The following is a 14,215-nucleotide window of genomic DNA, read 5'->3' as shown; positions in this document are numbered from 1 at the left end:
GGTTGTGTATGGTATTACAGGTCTGGAGAATCGACAGATACATTCCATAGAGAGTTGCAGAACTGCTTCTGGCAAATAGCAACCATGTTTATAGCTATTCTGTACAGACTAAGAAGAGGAAAGGAAAATGCTAATCAGGATGATACATACAGGATGAGGCATAATTATTATGGCAAAAGTAACAAAGAAAGTTATACAAATAAAGTATTATTTCATAAGCCCTGATTTATTATACATTTATCATAGGAAGCTAAACTGTAACCTTTGCATAACAAGAAAAAAAATCTATGAAAGTAGAAATCTGAGAACCGTGGTGAGAATATTAGCAAACATTGTAGCCGGACACACTGATCTATACAATGCACAGTACACGGGAATAGGCTTTTGTTATTAAGGTTACTTTAGTTTTTTGCCTAAGATGAAGCAGCCTTCTCCATTGTTGGTTTGTGATAATGGAAGTACAGCAGTAACTTTAAGGTTAACTTTGTCACCACAAACCAAGCACATGCGCTCGGTCATAACAAGCACATGCGCTTAGTCATAACAAGCACATGCGCTCAGTCATAACAAGCACATGTGTTCAGTCATAACAAGCACATGCGCTCAGTCATAACAAGCACATGCGCTCAGTCATAACAAGCACATGCGCTCAGTCATAACAAGCACTTGCGCTCAGTTATAACAAGCACATGCGCTCAGTCATAACAAGCACATGCGCTCGGTCATAACAAGCACATGCGCTCAGTCATAACAAGCACATGCGCTCGGTCATAACAAGCACATGCGCTCAGTCATAACAAGCACATGCGCTCGGTCATAACCTTGTCATGGATAAACAGTTCAGTGCAACTTCCATATTTGTTTTTGTTTTTTATCTATTTCCACCCTAGTCTGCCCCTTGTAAAGACAGAGCTGTCAATCAGTGAAGAAGAGGGTGCAAAAAAAATAAAAGTTGGTAGGAAGGTCAACTGAACGGTTTGGGGACACCAAGCTTGGTTGGAACAGTCATTTTGTGCTGACGGAGTCCCATTAAAAACCATAACTGCTTTATTCCAAAACAGCAGCACACATGGGTAGTATGTACTACTAAAGCTCTATTGGAAACAATGATGGAGGTGCTGCCATTTTTTGAATATGTTTTTCTAATGCTGGACATGACTCCTTAAATTGGCAAACCCTTTCAATTAGTAATATTTTGTGACTTATTGCATATTATAGACTCTTTGTGACTGTCAGATGCAAAGTGGTTTCACAGCAGCGCAAATAAGTGAGCCTGTATCCTAGGAATATTAATGGGGATTATTTCACCACGGAAAACAGATAAACAGGAAACATTTTGTAATTTGCACATTTAAGAATGCTTAACTCTTATTTGTTTGGTGAGATACATGTGACCACAAGAAATATTGATGCACAAAGTGAGCACAATCGATCTAATAGTTCCCAATCGCATGACTACGTCTGCACGAGCGGCAGAGATGGCGGCTGAGGTCACTAATTGTGAGCGACTTACTGTAACCGTGATGTATTAGCCATGAAACAGTGCAAGTGACGGCAACTTATGGGCCAACAACTGAATTCCCCATTCCAACAGAAGACCATGGATACTGACCAAGATGGTAGTGTGACACCATTGTCTTCTAGAAGAGTGTTTCATGGCTTGAGTTTGTTGTTTCCTACTGACCAGTAGTTGTCACGATGTTCCAAAATACTTTGGGCATTTAGAAAAATTTAGAATTTCATGAAAATGTTCCATAGAGCCACCAAAGGATTACAGACAAATACAATTCCCTTAACATATGAAATTATGAAGATTAATTCCCTTATGTACCATATTTTTCGGATTATAAGATGCAATTTTTTCTACCAAATTTGGGGAGAAAATGGTTGTGCGTCTTATAATGCAGATATACCTTACCGGTACCATTACTGCAGGCCGCAGGCTGGGTAGAGAGGGTGCAAGGTAGTGCTGAAGGTGCTGCAGGGGTGTCCAGTGGTGCTGCGGGGGTGTCCAATGCTGCTGCGGGTGTCTCCAGTGCTGCAGAGATCTTGGTGCCGAGATCTCCATCTGCACATGCACCGCCCCCGGCGGCCATTTTCCCATAGTCCACCGCATAGGAAACCATTGAACGGCGGGGACTCTGGCCTTTCACAAAATGTCAGCAGAACCACCGCAACATTGGAGACTCCCGCAACAGCACCGGACACCCGCAGTGGTGCGCCACACATCGGAACAGCCGGCGGCCTGCAGCATCACCCCACTCCTGCCTCCTCCAGCAAGGACCCTGGGACCCTGCTTCAACGCAGCCACCACCCCCGGTAAGCAATAAGATGCAGGGATTATAAGAAGTGCCACCATTTTATTGAAAAATTTTTTTTTCCTATTTTTCTCCTCAAAACATGTGGAGCGTCTTATATTCCGTAGCGTCTTATAATCCAAAAAATACGGTATTCTGGTTAATGCACTGCACCACCATCTGCCTCCATGTACAGTTATCTTGATAATTATATAACATTATGGGAAAATGTTATCAAATTTTTTACATTTATTAAATGTTATTATTTTAAGAATAGTGTCATCCTAGGCAACTAATCAGACACCAGCTGATATTTTCTAAGGCAAACATCACATTTTTCTCTTTGATTGTTTTATAAATCCCTTATGGGGATTTATTAATGAAAATTAGTTCAAATGGAAATGTTATTCGTGGCCAAGTTTGAAGGGACAGGATTAGGAAAAAAAAATGTCTGCCATCCATTGGATGTGTCATACCCTAAAGGGGTATTCCAGTCAACATAAATGGCCACCTAATTAACTGTATCAAACCCTCATGGCTTTTATTTTTTTTAGGTTGTGAAAAATGATCACTTATTCTATTCCTTTCGAAGTGTCTTGCAGTATATAGACAAAATGACATTCTATTAAGCGCAACCACAGGCTAAGCTTTGCAGGAGGCCAAAGGCACCCATGGGGGCCTTCAGCAGATACCTGGCTGCCATGAGAACCCATCGAGACTTGCAATCACATCTCAGGGGAGTCAGCCCGAGTGCAGACAATCGCGTAATTTAAATGTTAATGATTGACAACGGTATTTAAATAATTAAACTACAGCAAATCGGAGCTAGCTCTGTACGCTGCCCTTAAAAGCAGATACCAGCTATGTAACACAGCTGGAGTCTGCAGCGTATGATGCAGGCTCAGCTCCTGAGGACGCAGCATACACGTGGAGCCAACATAGGCATTAAGTTTAACCAGTTACTTACTGGTGATTAGATTATAACTTATATCGACCAGAATATCCCTTTAATGAAACTGACTTGTAATACCAAATACAACCTGCTCACGGTGGGGGGCACTGTTTTTAGAAATGAGTAGCTCTTTTTCCCTAATCCTTATTTTTTCACATGGTGTCTAATTGGCTGTTATGAAGAACGCTTTCTATTTCTTTCAATTCATTTTAGAAAATAGGTCCTGGCATGTGAAAAAAGTTACTGAAAATACTGCCCTACATAACAGATAAACTATGAGAAATGTATAGGAAACTGGTGAATAAGTTGTTGTATTTTTTATGTAGAGGGATGTCATTGGTTCAGACACTCTGGGTAGAGTATGTATGGCTTCTTATCTGTAAATATACATTTGTAGATACATATATCTTATACTTAAAGTAAATTACTGATAGTACATATCATTTTGTTTCAAAAATATACATTTAAAGTGTTTACAAATTGTATCCAGCCCAAACATGGACGCTTGACCTTGCCCAAGAATCCAATAAATGAGATGGTGTGTGTTTAGGGTAAAGGAATTTACAAAGGGTAGTGTTAAAAATTCACAGTAATTGGATTAATACAAAAACACAACACATTTTATAGAGTAAATTTGCCATAAAACATTTAAATATAAACTCTATATATAATGTAGTAAAATATAGCTATAGGAATAGTAGAGTCTCTTGTCTTCTTTGAAGACATTTTAAAGTTTTCATGTTATTTTTTTCCTTTTTTTATACATAAAATGCTTTAAAATACATTCAGCTTTAGGATTGGCAAAGCGCATGATTGTCCAACACACAGGTAGCTTATACGAATCTCTCAGCTGCCACTAGTGGCAACAATAGGTATTGTGTTTCTTTTCTTTTTGTTTTTATAAATGTATAGCATAAGCTAAGAGGGAAAACTTTACAACAGTGGTTTCTAACAGTAGGAATGAACAAAAGGACATTCATTTCAAATTAGCGGCATCGTGCAGAATGGATTTAAAATTAGCCTTTAAATTCATGGACTCTGATTCTTGATGAGATACAATATTACATCAAATACATCAAATATAACCACTGAACTCTGTACTATTGCAGCAATGTTGGAGAGTGAGTTCAGGCTAGCAAATGGGCTCAGTTGCCTTGTAAAGGGGTTTCCACTTTTTTGGGGAAAACAATTTTCGTTTTACTAAAATGCATGTAATTGGAGTTAGAAATATTTTTTACATTAAACATATTGCACTTTGCCTTTCATAGACTCCTTATTTCCCTGCACATTCAACTTTGATGTGGTCTGTAGTCATTAATCAGCTGAAAACAGCTCAGAAAAGGACAGATAGAAGAGCTACAAATTCCCCATCAGTCCGTCTTAGGCTAGTTTCACATTTGCGCCTCCGCCGGTAGCTCCGCCGACCAGCGCCAAACGCAACCTGCTGCAGTTTGGTTGCGCTCGGCGCACCGTGAAAAGGACGCATGCGCCGCCAAACGCATACTGCGCACGGCCTGCGCCCCAGTGATAAAGATAGGGGACGCAGGACGCATGCAGCGTCATGCGCTGGTAGGCGGAGCTACCGGCGGAGGCGCGGCAGGGGGTGGGGCTTAGCGGCGGCCGTGCGCGGGCCATCGCTGCGCTCAAAAGCGCAAATGTGAAACTAGCCTTAGTCTGGCTGAGAGAATTTCATAGAACTCATTGTGCAGCCAGCATTAGACAGTGTTAGGCCGGGGTCACACTTGCGAGAAACTAGCACAAGTCTCGCGTCTCAATACCTACCCGGCACTGCCGCCGGCACTCGGGATCGGAGTGTGTGGCTGCATGTATTTCTATGTAGCTGAGCGCTACGATCCTGAGTGCCGGGTATTGAGACGCGAGACTCGTGCGAGTTTCTCGTAAGTGTGACCCCGGCCTAACACAGCGGCTATAGAAGGGAAATGGAACTACATTTTTCATGAAACCCAATTGCAAACATGATTTCTAGCCCAAATTACACGCATTTATATAAAAAAAAGATCCACAAAGGTGGACAAGCCTTTTAAGGCCTTTGGCATTAAACACCGCAATATCTTTCTACAACCAAACAATAATGGGGATCTCTACTTTCAAACACTTTACACTCTTATAGGAAGCAATGGGCGATTAAATCAAATTGCTAGTCAAGGGACAGACACATCCATGAGGAATGCACCTAAGGTAGACCCGGTGGTTTCAAGGGGTTGTCTATTGAAAAATAAATGTGTTGAAATATCAATATATACCACTTAGTAATATACCAACAGTTACAGAGGTGACGCAATCTGTGGATATTGTTAGACCCAGCTGGCGTTCAGCCCATAAAAGAGTTTTCTATGATGGCACGTTATCAGTGCTGTGTGTGAAGGGGCTGGCTTATTGGCTCCTTTCAATATCTAAGGCCACTTTCACACTTCAGGCTTTCGGTATCCGGCATGGTGTGGCGAAAAACCGGACTACCGGATCCGGCCGCAAATGCAGACACCGGATCCTTCTTTCTGCTGGATATATTCCTGGCAGAGAAGGTTTCCGGGCATGCCAGTGCGAATAGCCAGTCCAGCGTTGGGAGAAAACGTTGCATGCAACGTTTTTTCCAGACGCCGGACCGGCTATTTTCTCCGGATCCAGCGCAATGTGGCACCAATGAAACAGCACGGGGAAAAAGCCAGATCTGATCGTAACAGGCGCCGGATCCGGCAGTCCGGTTTTTCGCCGCACCATGCCGGATACCGAAAGCCTGAAGTGTGAAAGCGGCCTGAGTTGGACCCCTTCATTGTCTATCCAGTGGCAGTGATGAAGAAGAGGGCTGTCTAAGTTATTGAAACAAGACAGTCAGTCAGTTCCTTCACACGCGCAGCACTGGTCACGTCCTATCACAGGGAATTATCTCCTGCACAATCCAGAAGTAGAACTTCCGGGACGCCTTTGTAAGCATAAGTATATCAGTAAGTTGTATGTATTTATGCTTATAATTACAGATGGCTGGATCGATTTTCAGGACTCGGGGATCCATTGGCTAGGTCAGTGGTCTCTGGATGGGAGGCTCATGAATTTCTTTTCTTCTAGGATCCCCAGTGATCAGCCAAACTTGTGTACATCAGTCGTGTGTCACGGCACAATGATGACGTTGTGCCACTCTGCGCCGGGAATCCCAGAAGGTAAAGAGATTTGCAAACCTCCAGTGGCCACAGACTGATGAGCAGGCCGATGGACCAGAGTCTCGTGAAGTGACCAGCCCAATCTAAAGATTTTTTTTTTCATTATTAAATGAACAATTCCTTTAAATTTGGAAATTCCTAAAAGTATTAACCCCCCCTATGCGACATGCTACAGTTTAAAGTATTTACTCCCTTCAATTCTGATCACATATGAAAGGGGAAAGTGGCGGCTTCTCAAACTTCTTCTACAATAATTAGGAGCCCATGATAAAAAAAAAAAAATATGTCTTTACTATCTTCATACTGTCTTTCTATGACTGGCAGGTTACAAGAGACGCAGAAAAAAAAAAATATTCCATTCATCCATCATGGTCTTTAAAAATATTAAAGAGGTTGGATGAGATTAGAAAAGCATAGCTGCTCTCTTTTTTTTTTTTCCCCAGTAACAGCGCTACTCTTTTTTACTGGTTGTGCTTGGTATTGCAGCTCAGCATCTTATCTTAAATGGGGGAAAAGCTGCAGTACTAAATCTGACCAATAGTAGCGCTGTTTCCCCAAGAAAGGAGCCAAGTTTTCTAATTGTACACAACTCCCTCTAATTGTACACAACTCCCTTTAAGAACATATAAGCTACGAGGCTCCTTAGCGTCCTATTCTCTCCACATGCAATGTTTTATCTGACCATTCCATTGAAGTCATCTGTGTATGTTCAGGTTACCATTAGCTGTAATTGTCCAATCTATACATCTAATCCTGGAGAAATTCTGCCGCTATCAGTCCCTGATGTTGTGACGCAGCTGTGTTAGATCACTGTACGGCTTACAGCGAGCCCCGGGTCATTTACGAGGCAGTAACTACTCAGATGACAAATCCCAGGATGAATTATTTCTAATGTCACCCTGTCAGCTCGCCAAGTATGAGGCCAAGTAAAGCATACAGTGTATAAGCTGCAAGTGTTAGAGTCCCAAAAGTCAAACACATACCTTCCAAATCCCTCATCATAAAGAACGGTGCAATCAGGACGGAGACAAAGTAGATTGGAGACATACTTAGCATTAAAGAACATAGTAATGTATCATCCCAAAGAACCAGGGTCGTTCTCTATGGAGACTCCGACATCTAATAATGTGTGAATCCTATAGCCAAGGGCCACACGCTATACCTGCCAACTACTTCTTGGTCTCCAACCTTGCTCCAGGCAAGTGACGGTCAACCACAAACCACCATTCCCGATGCCGGCGGAAAGTGTAGTATATCAATAAGGATTTCCCACCTGTGATCCAGATATTCCATTCATTCAGTCAGTGAGACAATTAAAAATTCCCTTTTATACTTACTATATGTGTACGTAATAATGGGGACACTTGTTATGTTTTTATGTTATTATCGGCCCTAACAAAAAAAAAATGACCTTTTTATATTCTTTGTGGCGTCCTAGAGTTACTGTTTAAAACCTCAAGCTAAATAAATTCTACAACGTAAAAGTTAATTGGTAGGCATTAAAAAACAAAAAGCAAACTTTACTCCTCCCCCCCATAAAAAGATCCCCCACCAAACATTCCAGGATATCTATATACATACATTCAAATCAAACCTTCCTAGAACTCTATGTTTATTGCAGCTGAGGACTGCTGTAAATTGCTCTACAATTTATCACGGTCACCCAACAGCAATATGTTAACACAAAAACACACATAAAACAAAACGCAAAGTGCCCAATATTCCAAAATGAACAAAGAAAAAGAACAAAAAAGATTAAAAAAAAAAACACAAAAAAAGACAAATGAGAAGGCAAGTGCCTGTGCTCTGCGGATAGATCATACAATGAGAGGAGAAGGCCAGCGCTCCTCCACATGACTCCTAGAGAGAGAAGTGTTTTTCCATGTGCAGAAGGCAGACTCGATAAACACAGAAGCATCTATCCACACATCTATCTCAACACCGGGATGAAGACGCGATATGTCAGAGATGGGCCGATAGTTGGGCCCCTGACTACCCAACATGGCACAATACACCCCCCAAGCTGCACAGAGCACAAGAAGTGAAAGGGTTAACATTCATCAATCTGCTGCTTAATAGTGGCTAAGTAATGGTCACTGCACTGCAGCGCTCGCTGTACTGTCACCTATATCACCGCATATATATACACGCCGTGTGCATATATATGTATCTTCTGTTATGTACAGATCCGAAGCGCCGAAATACAGCTGTGAATGGGATGTAAGCAGCATTGTTAAGAACTGGCACACATTTCACATTGACAGCCAAGGAAACCCATGTTGCAGGTCTGCACACTGCATAATTAGTAGTATTACCACTTTTTTTTGGCTTGATGCTCTTGGACGGGCCCAAAGGCTGCATTCATCCAGAAAAGAAAAAAACAGGCAGATATTACACCAAGATCCCTTTTTTCCCTTTCAGAAAGAACCCAAAAAAAATGATTTCTTTCAGCCTTGGAGAAGTAATGTCAACAAGCAGTGATTGGGAACCTCTAGCCCCGGAGCTGCTCTTCAGCCGTCCTGCGCCGCCGCTCCGCGGGTTAGGCTGTGCTGTTGCTAGAACAGGGGGTGCTTTGTGTGCTGCCGATGCTATGAGCTGCGCTGCTGTTTTCCGAGGCCGGTGGGGATGTGGGAACCTGCTGTCTTCCTGCTGTATCACCTGAAATGTCCAAGAAAACACATTCCTGATTAGTGTTCGCCTGCTGATTTCTGAAATGGATAAATCAAACATCAATTCAACAACGGAGCCGAGGAAGGCAAACCACCAGGCATGTAACATTTCCATTAAATATGTGCAAAGGAAAGGTAACAAGCAGCTACCTTATTCCCGATTGTGTGGAGGTAAATATTTGGCTGGGAAAGGATTTATCAAAGATTCGCTATATGTTCTCTGCCCACAGCGAAATCTCACACCTGGTCTCCACTGCTTTTCTTCTTGTAGGAGGAAACATGAACGTTCGTTTACAAATGGCCCTAGTCGTACATCAAGAGTGACAATCTGCATTTCTCAATGTATTTCTACATCTTGTAAGCTCCCAGGATATTTATTTTCTTCTATATAACGAAGCACCCCCATCAAAGTGTTTGCAAAACTTGCTCAATTTTGCCCTTGTATCTTGTTAATTCTTCTCTTTCCATTAGGTGTATGACATCACATGATTGAAAACAGACGACCTGAATCCTTATAATCTCTATGTAGAAATAGGAAGTTTCTTTTCCCTACATGAGTCATCATTAGAACTACAATTCTAGGTCTCTACAAAGTCCTTGGCAGCTTAGCTCGACCTGCTCTTCAACTCCTGACCCAGCTGCTCTACTCCTCCCTCCTGCCAGAGACTTTGGAGTGAGGTAGTGTTGTAGTTCTAACGATGACTCATCCAGGGAAAATAGACTTCTTGCTTTTACATAGAGCTAAGAAGGATTAATCTGTTATTAATCACGTGATGTCATAGGCCTAATGGAAAAGAGGAATTGGCTGGGCAGAAAGACAAAAGGAGCAATTGAAAGTACACAGTGTTATATAATATAATACTGTAATATAGGAAGAGGATAAAAACGTTCACAGGAGGAGGAGGAGTGCTTCTTTAAGAAGTAGTTACAAAATAAACATTTAATGGTACTTTATGTATATGGTGTAATCATTAATTATTGTATTCCATATTATCATTTGTATCTTTATTGTAAAATAATAATAGCAACGTTGCCTTTAAAGGAAATCTGTCAGCAGGTGTTGCTATGCAATCTGACATCAGAATGATGTAGGGAGAGAGACCATTGCAGGAGTGATGTATCACTCAGTTTACCAGGTGCAGCAGTTGTGATACAATCACAGTTTTCTCTGCTGCAGATCTAGCAGAGTGCTGAATGCTGAGCCCTGTATAACCCCGCCTACACCAGTGATTAGCAGCTTTCTGTGTACACTGTATATTGATAGAAAACTGTTAATCAATAGTGGTATGGAGTCAGACCAGGAGTCACGAGACAGTTTGTGTTGTAGTGAAAATCTCCTGCTAATAAAACGCCGATTTTATTGAAACAAAACCACAGCCCAGTAAGTGACACATCTCTGGGATTGGGGTCTCCGACCTTACATCGCTGTCCTTTCAAGAAACTTTCTATAAATCAATGGCATAAGCAAATATAATAATATTGCTTCCACCCTGCCTCCCCGGACACAGATAAAATACCTCTTGACCAAAACAAGGCGGACTGCCAACTCACTAAGGGATCAGATGACGGCTGTCTATTGAAGTGAGAAGTGTCATATGTAGTTATTCTCCAGGTAGTGAGAGCTCCCGGAACACAGTAGGTAGGATACGATGATATATTCCAAAACCAAGTTTTATTAACACAACGTACAACGCATTTCAACTCTTATGAGCCTTCTTCAGGTATAACATCAAGTGAGAAGTGTGGAGGATAAGAAGAGTGATAAGAAGGGTGAAAGAGTGACACAGACCATACTGCTGTTTTCTAGCAAGTGTTTGATCTCACTCTAGTGTTGGATTCACAGCTACACTGCTCAGTACTGCTGAATATCCTCCATGCTGCTTATGAATATGTACTATAAAGAACAAGAAATCCCTCCTGTCTATTTTTCCCATGGATCAGAGGCAACATAGCAGCCAGTCTCTCCCCACTAGCTTATAGACAACAGAAAGTTGGAGTTATAGTCTGCAAAGAGGAAAACAGGTGAAAATGCAGGACACTATTCATGTAATGACCAGAAATAGTGTTATTCCTCAAGTACACACACTTATTCTGAAAAGTCACCTAGAACTACAGGTACACTTTAAAGACAGACTATTAGGCTTAGGAACAAAAATAAAAATACAAATATTGTTGGGATTTATTTTGCTTTCGTACATAAATACTACTGTTTGATCCTACACATATTTTATATACCGTAATCAGAATCCATAAATAAACTCTAACATTGTTTTATTTCATTTTTTTTACCATGCGCCTCTCCCCTTATCACGGAGAATCTGTCCAATCTCCTGTCATTGCTGCTTTAGTAAACGCTTCCTAAGGATTTTTAATAGAATTGTGTTGTGCCTCCTAGCAGTTGATTAAAAATTGATGATCGGGGGTTACCATTCCCCCTGATCAAGGTGTGTCTATACACAGCCTATCAGACAGACAATGTCAGCCTGTATACGGACACCCCCACTGCTATTATCCAGCTGTCAATCAATTCCTTAATTTCTAGGAGAAATGATAGAACAGCTGTACAACATAGGGGTAAAATAAATTGTGCTCCAGCATTGTCATATTGGGGGGACAACAAGAGTTTAGGGCACATCCTCTTTAAAGGCATAACTTTTTTAACTTGGTTACTAACCAAGCTACATGACATTGAGAACATTAGGACAACCCAATGATCATATGAAAATGAAATGGTAAGAAATTGAATTCTTAGCCATGTAAATCCATGTGTTTTGCAGCACAGCTATAATGGGGGCAAAAGTAGCAGTTGCAGCAGGCCCAGCATGCCGGAGTGGTGGGCACAGAAGAGCAGTATTATAAATAGTACATGGCAGGTGGGGGACAACTACAGATCCAGCATTGTGGCCCGGCAGCTTAGGATTGCACGTCTATATTTCCACCATATTATGATTAATACAGTAAAAACTAGAACATGTGTTTAGTATTCTGATAACTGGACAGTGGCAAAGTGAATGCCGCTATCAGCAAACCCCCAAAACCACACTTTCTTAGGGAGTGTCCGGTGTCAGATGGCCACATGTGCTGTGGATTAAGTGCCGCATGGACTCATTTAACAGTTCCAAGGAAAACATATGATGTTGTGAATGGCTTACACCCTTCAGCAGAGACTTTACAGTTTCCCTTTACTTCTCATTAGAAATTCCCTGTTCACCCTGCAATACATAATTGGGTTTTTAGACGATGGCTATGATAGGAGGCAGTTTGTGAGATCTCTAGCACATTCTAGATGAGCGTATTACAAAGCTTCTGCCTAGACCTGTCAGTGGGGAAATGACCGCCAGAGCGTTCCGAAGAAAAATGACATACTACTATTACCAGCTAAATACAGGAACTTGTGCAAGTTTCATTCCCCTGCTTGAGGCCCCTAAAACATCTGTGCCAAAAGACAGCAGAATGGCTGAGTCTTAGCAGGACGGTCATATTACGGGATCGCTGTCATCCACTGTATAAACCAAGCTTTAACAGCAGTAAAGCTCTATGCAATGTTGTTCCAAACGGCCATATCATATAGTCTACGTTTATATAATTAATGCAATATATAGTAACAGTGCCTGGAACCAGCAGCTGATTACAGTATTTCTTCAAATGTCTTTTTATGGTGTAAAATTTAGATTTTTTTTTTTCCCTAAGCATTTTCAGAAAATCATTTAAGGCTACTTTTACACTTACCAGGTTTTTTGAGGCCCGTTATTGTGGCCCATTTTTGCGGGCCGTATCGCCGCAAACAAGGCGGTCTGCCGCAATAATGTACCGCAAAAAACTTGTGGATCGCCGTTTTTCATGTTTCCAATACTATGGAAATAGTATTGGAAAAAAAACCGGTGTTCCGCAAAACCAGATGTCACGGTGCACTGCAAAAACAAACTTCTGCTTGTTTTTGCGGCCCCATTGATTTTCAATGGGGGCCGTGTCCGTACGCCAAGAAAAAGATCGTGCGGGCTCTATCTTTTTTCACGGCCGTAAATACGGCCATACGGCACACAGCGCACCGTGGAACTTTTGCAGGCTGATTTTGTGACCCCATAGAAATCTATTGGGGCCTCAAAAACGGCCCGCAAAAATACGGTAAGTGTAAAAGAAGCCTAAGAAAGAAAGTTTCACTTGGTGATATTTTGGTTGTCAACTCTGGGGCAACATCAATCAAGACGCAAAGGTTCTATATTAACCAAAGAAAAGGAGTACATGTCAGCTAAACAGTTGACAGTTTAAGTCAACAATTAAAGGAGTTGTCCAGGCTTGGAATGAAAGAAGAGTGATTGCAGACTTCTGAGCCCTGACAGCTTGTGAATTTACACGCTGTCAGGACTCTATGGTATTGCCAGTGAGAGACATTTGCATACATGCGGTCACCTGCAGACTAGACATGCATGTCATCTCTCAATAGAAGTGAAATGAGAGAGGCAAAGCCCATCTAGTCGGAAGCAAACACATGCAAATCACGTACTCTCACCAGCAACACCAGAGAATCCTGACAGCCTGCTAAATCCACAAGCTGTCAGGGCTCAGAAGTCTACAATCAACAAGACATGCTTATCCTCTCTCACTTCACTTCTATTGAGCGAGGACATGCAAGTCTAGTCTGCAGGTGACTGCATGTATGCAAATGGCTCTCACTGGCAATAACAGAGAATAATGACAGTGTGTAAAAACCCTAAGCTGCCAGGGCTCAGAAGTCTGCAATCATTCTGCTTTCATTCCAAGCATGGACAACCCCTTTAAATTTCCTATGAAATTGGCCCTAGTGTGTATTTATGAGTTAGGTTTATGGAAGTCATTGGAACCTTGAAATGTGTTGAAGAAACCACTGTATAATTTTATTATCATTTGGAACCTTATTGTCATGGCAACGTGGATTTAATCCACATTTCCTACCAAGTATATGACTTCATATGGTCGATGACCGGCTTGTGGACCTGCGGCAGCCGACATTTTTGCAAGCTTGCATTCAGTGTCACCAGGTGAGCAACTCTCTTGGTGATTCCGCTATCTGGTTTGTGGGATAAGACCCTATTTGCGCTTTGTGTCTCCCTTCTTTTTTTAAATAATGGTGATGAAATACAA

General features: G+C 41.7%; 1 protein-coding gene across 3 annotated transcripts in view; it reads right to left on the bottom strand.

The window, feature by feature from the left end:
* Positions 1-205: 205 nt before the first annotated feature.
* TGFBR3 (transforming growth factor beta receptor 3) overlaps positions 206-14,215 on the bottom strand; it is a 258,572-nt gene continuing 244,562 nt past the window's right edge. For all 3 annotated transcript variants that reach the window (XM_073571472.1, XM_073571473.1, XM_073571474.1), the window contains one exon: positions 206-9,083. In XM_073571472.1, the coding sequence (XP_073427573.1) occupies positions 8,965-9,083 (119 nt within the window). In that variant the 3' untranslated portion in view covers positions 206-8,964. The remainder of the gene's footprint in view (positions 9,084-14,215) is intronic.

This window comes from Dendrobates tinctorius, unplaced genomic scaffold, assembly GCF_039654945.1.
Source record: "Dendrobates tinctorius isolate UK_male_01 unplaced genomic scaffold, ASM3965494v1 ptg000029l, whole genome shotgun sequence".
Lineage (NCBI taxonomy): Eukaryota > Metazoa > Chordata > Amphibia > Anura > Dendrobatidae > Dendrobates > Dendrobates tinctorius.
The sequence above is the reverse complement of the archived record's forward strand: the minus strand, read 5'-3'. Positions and strand labels throughout refer to the sequence as shown.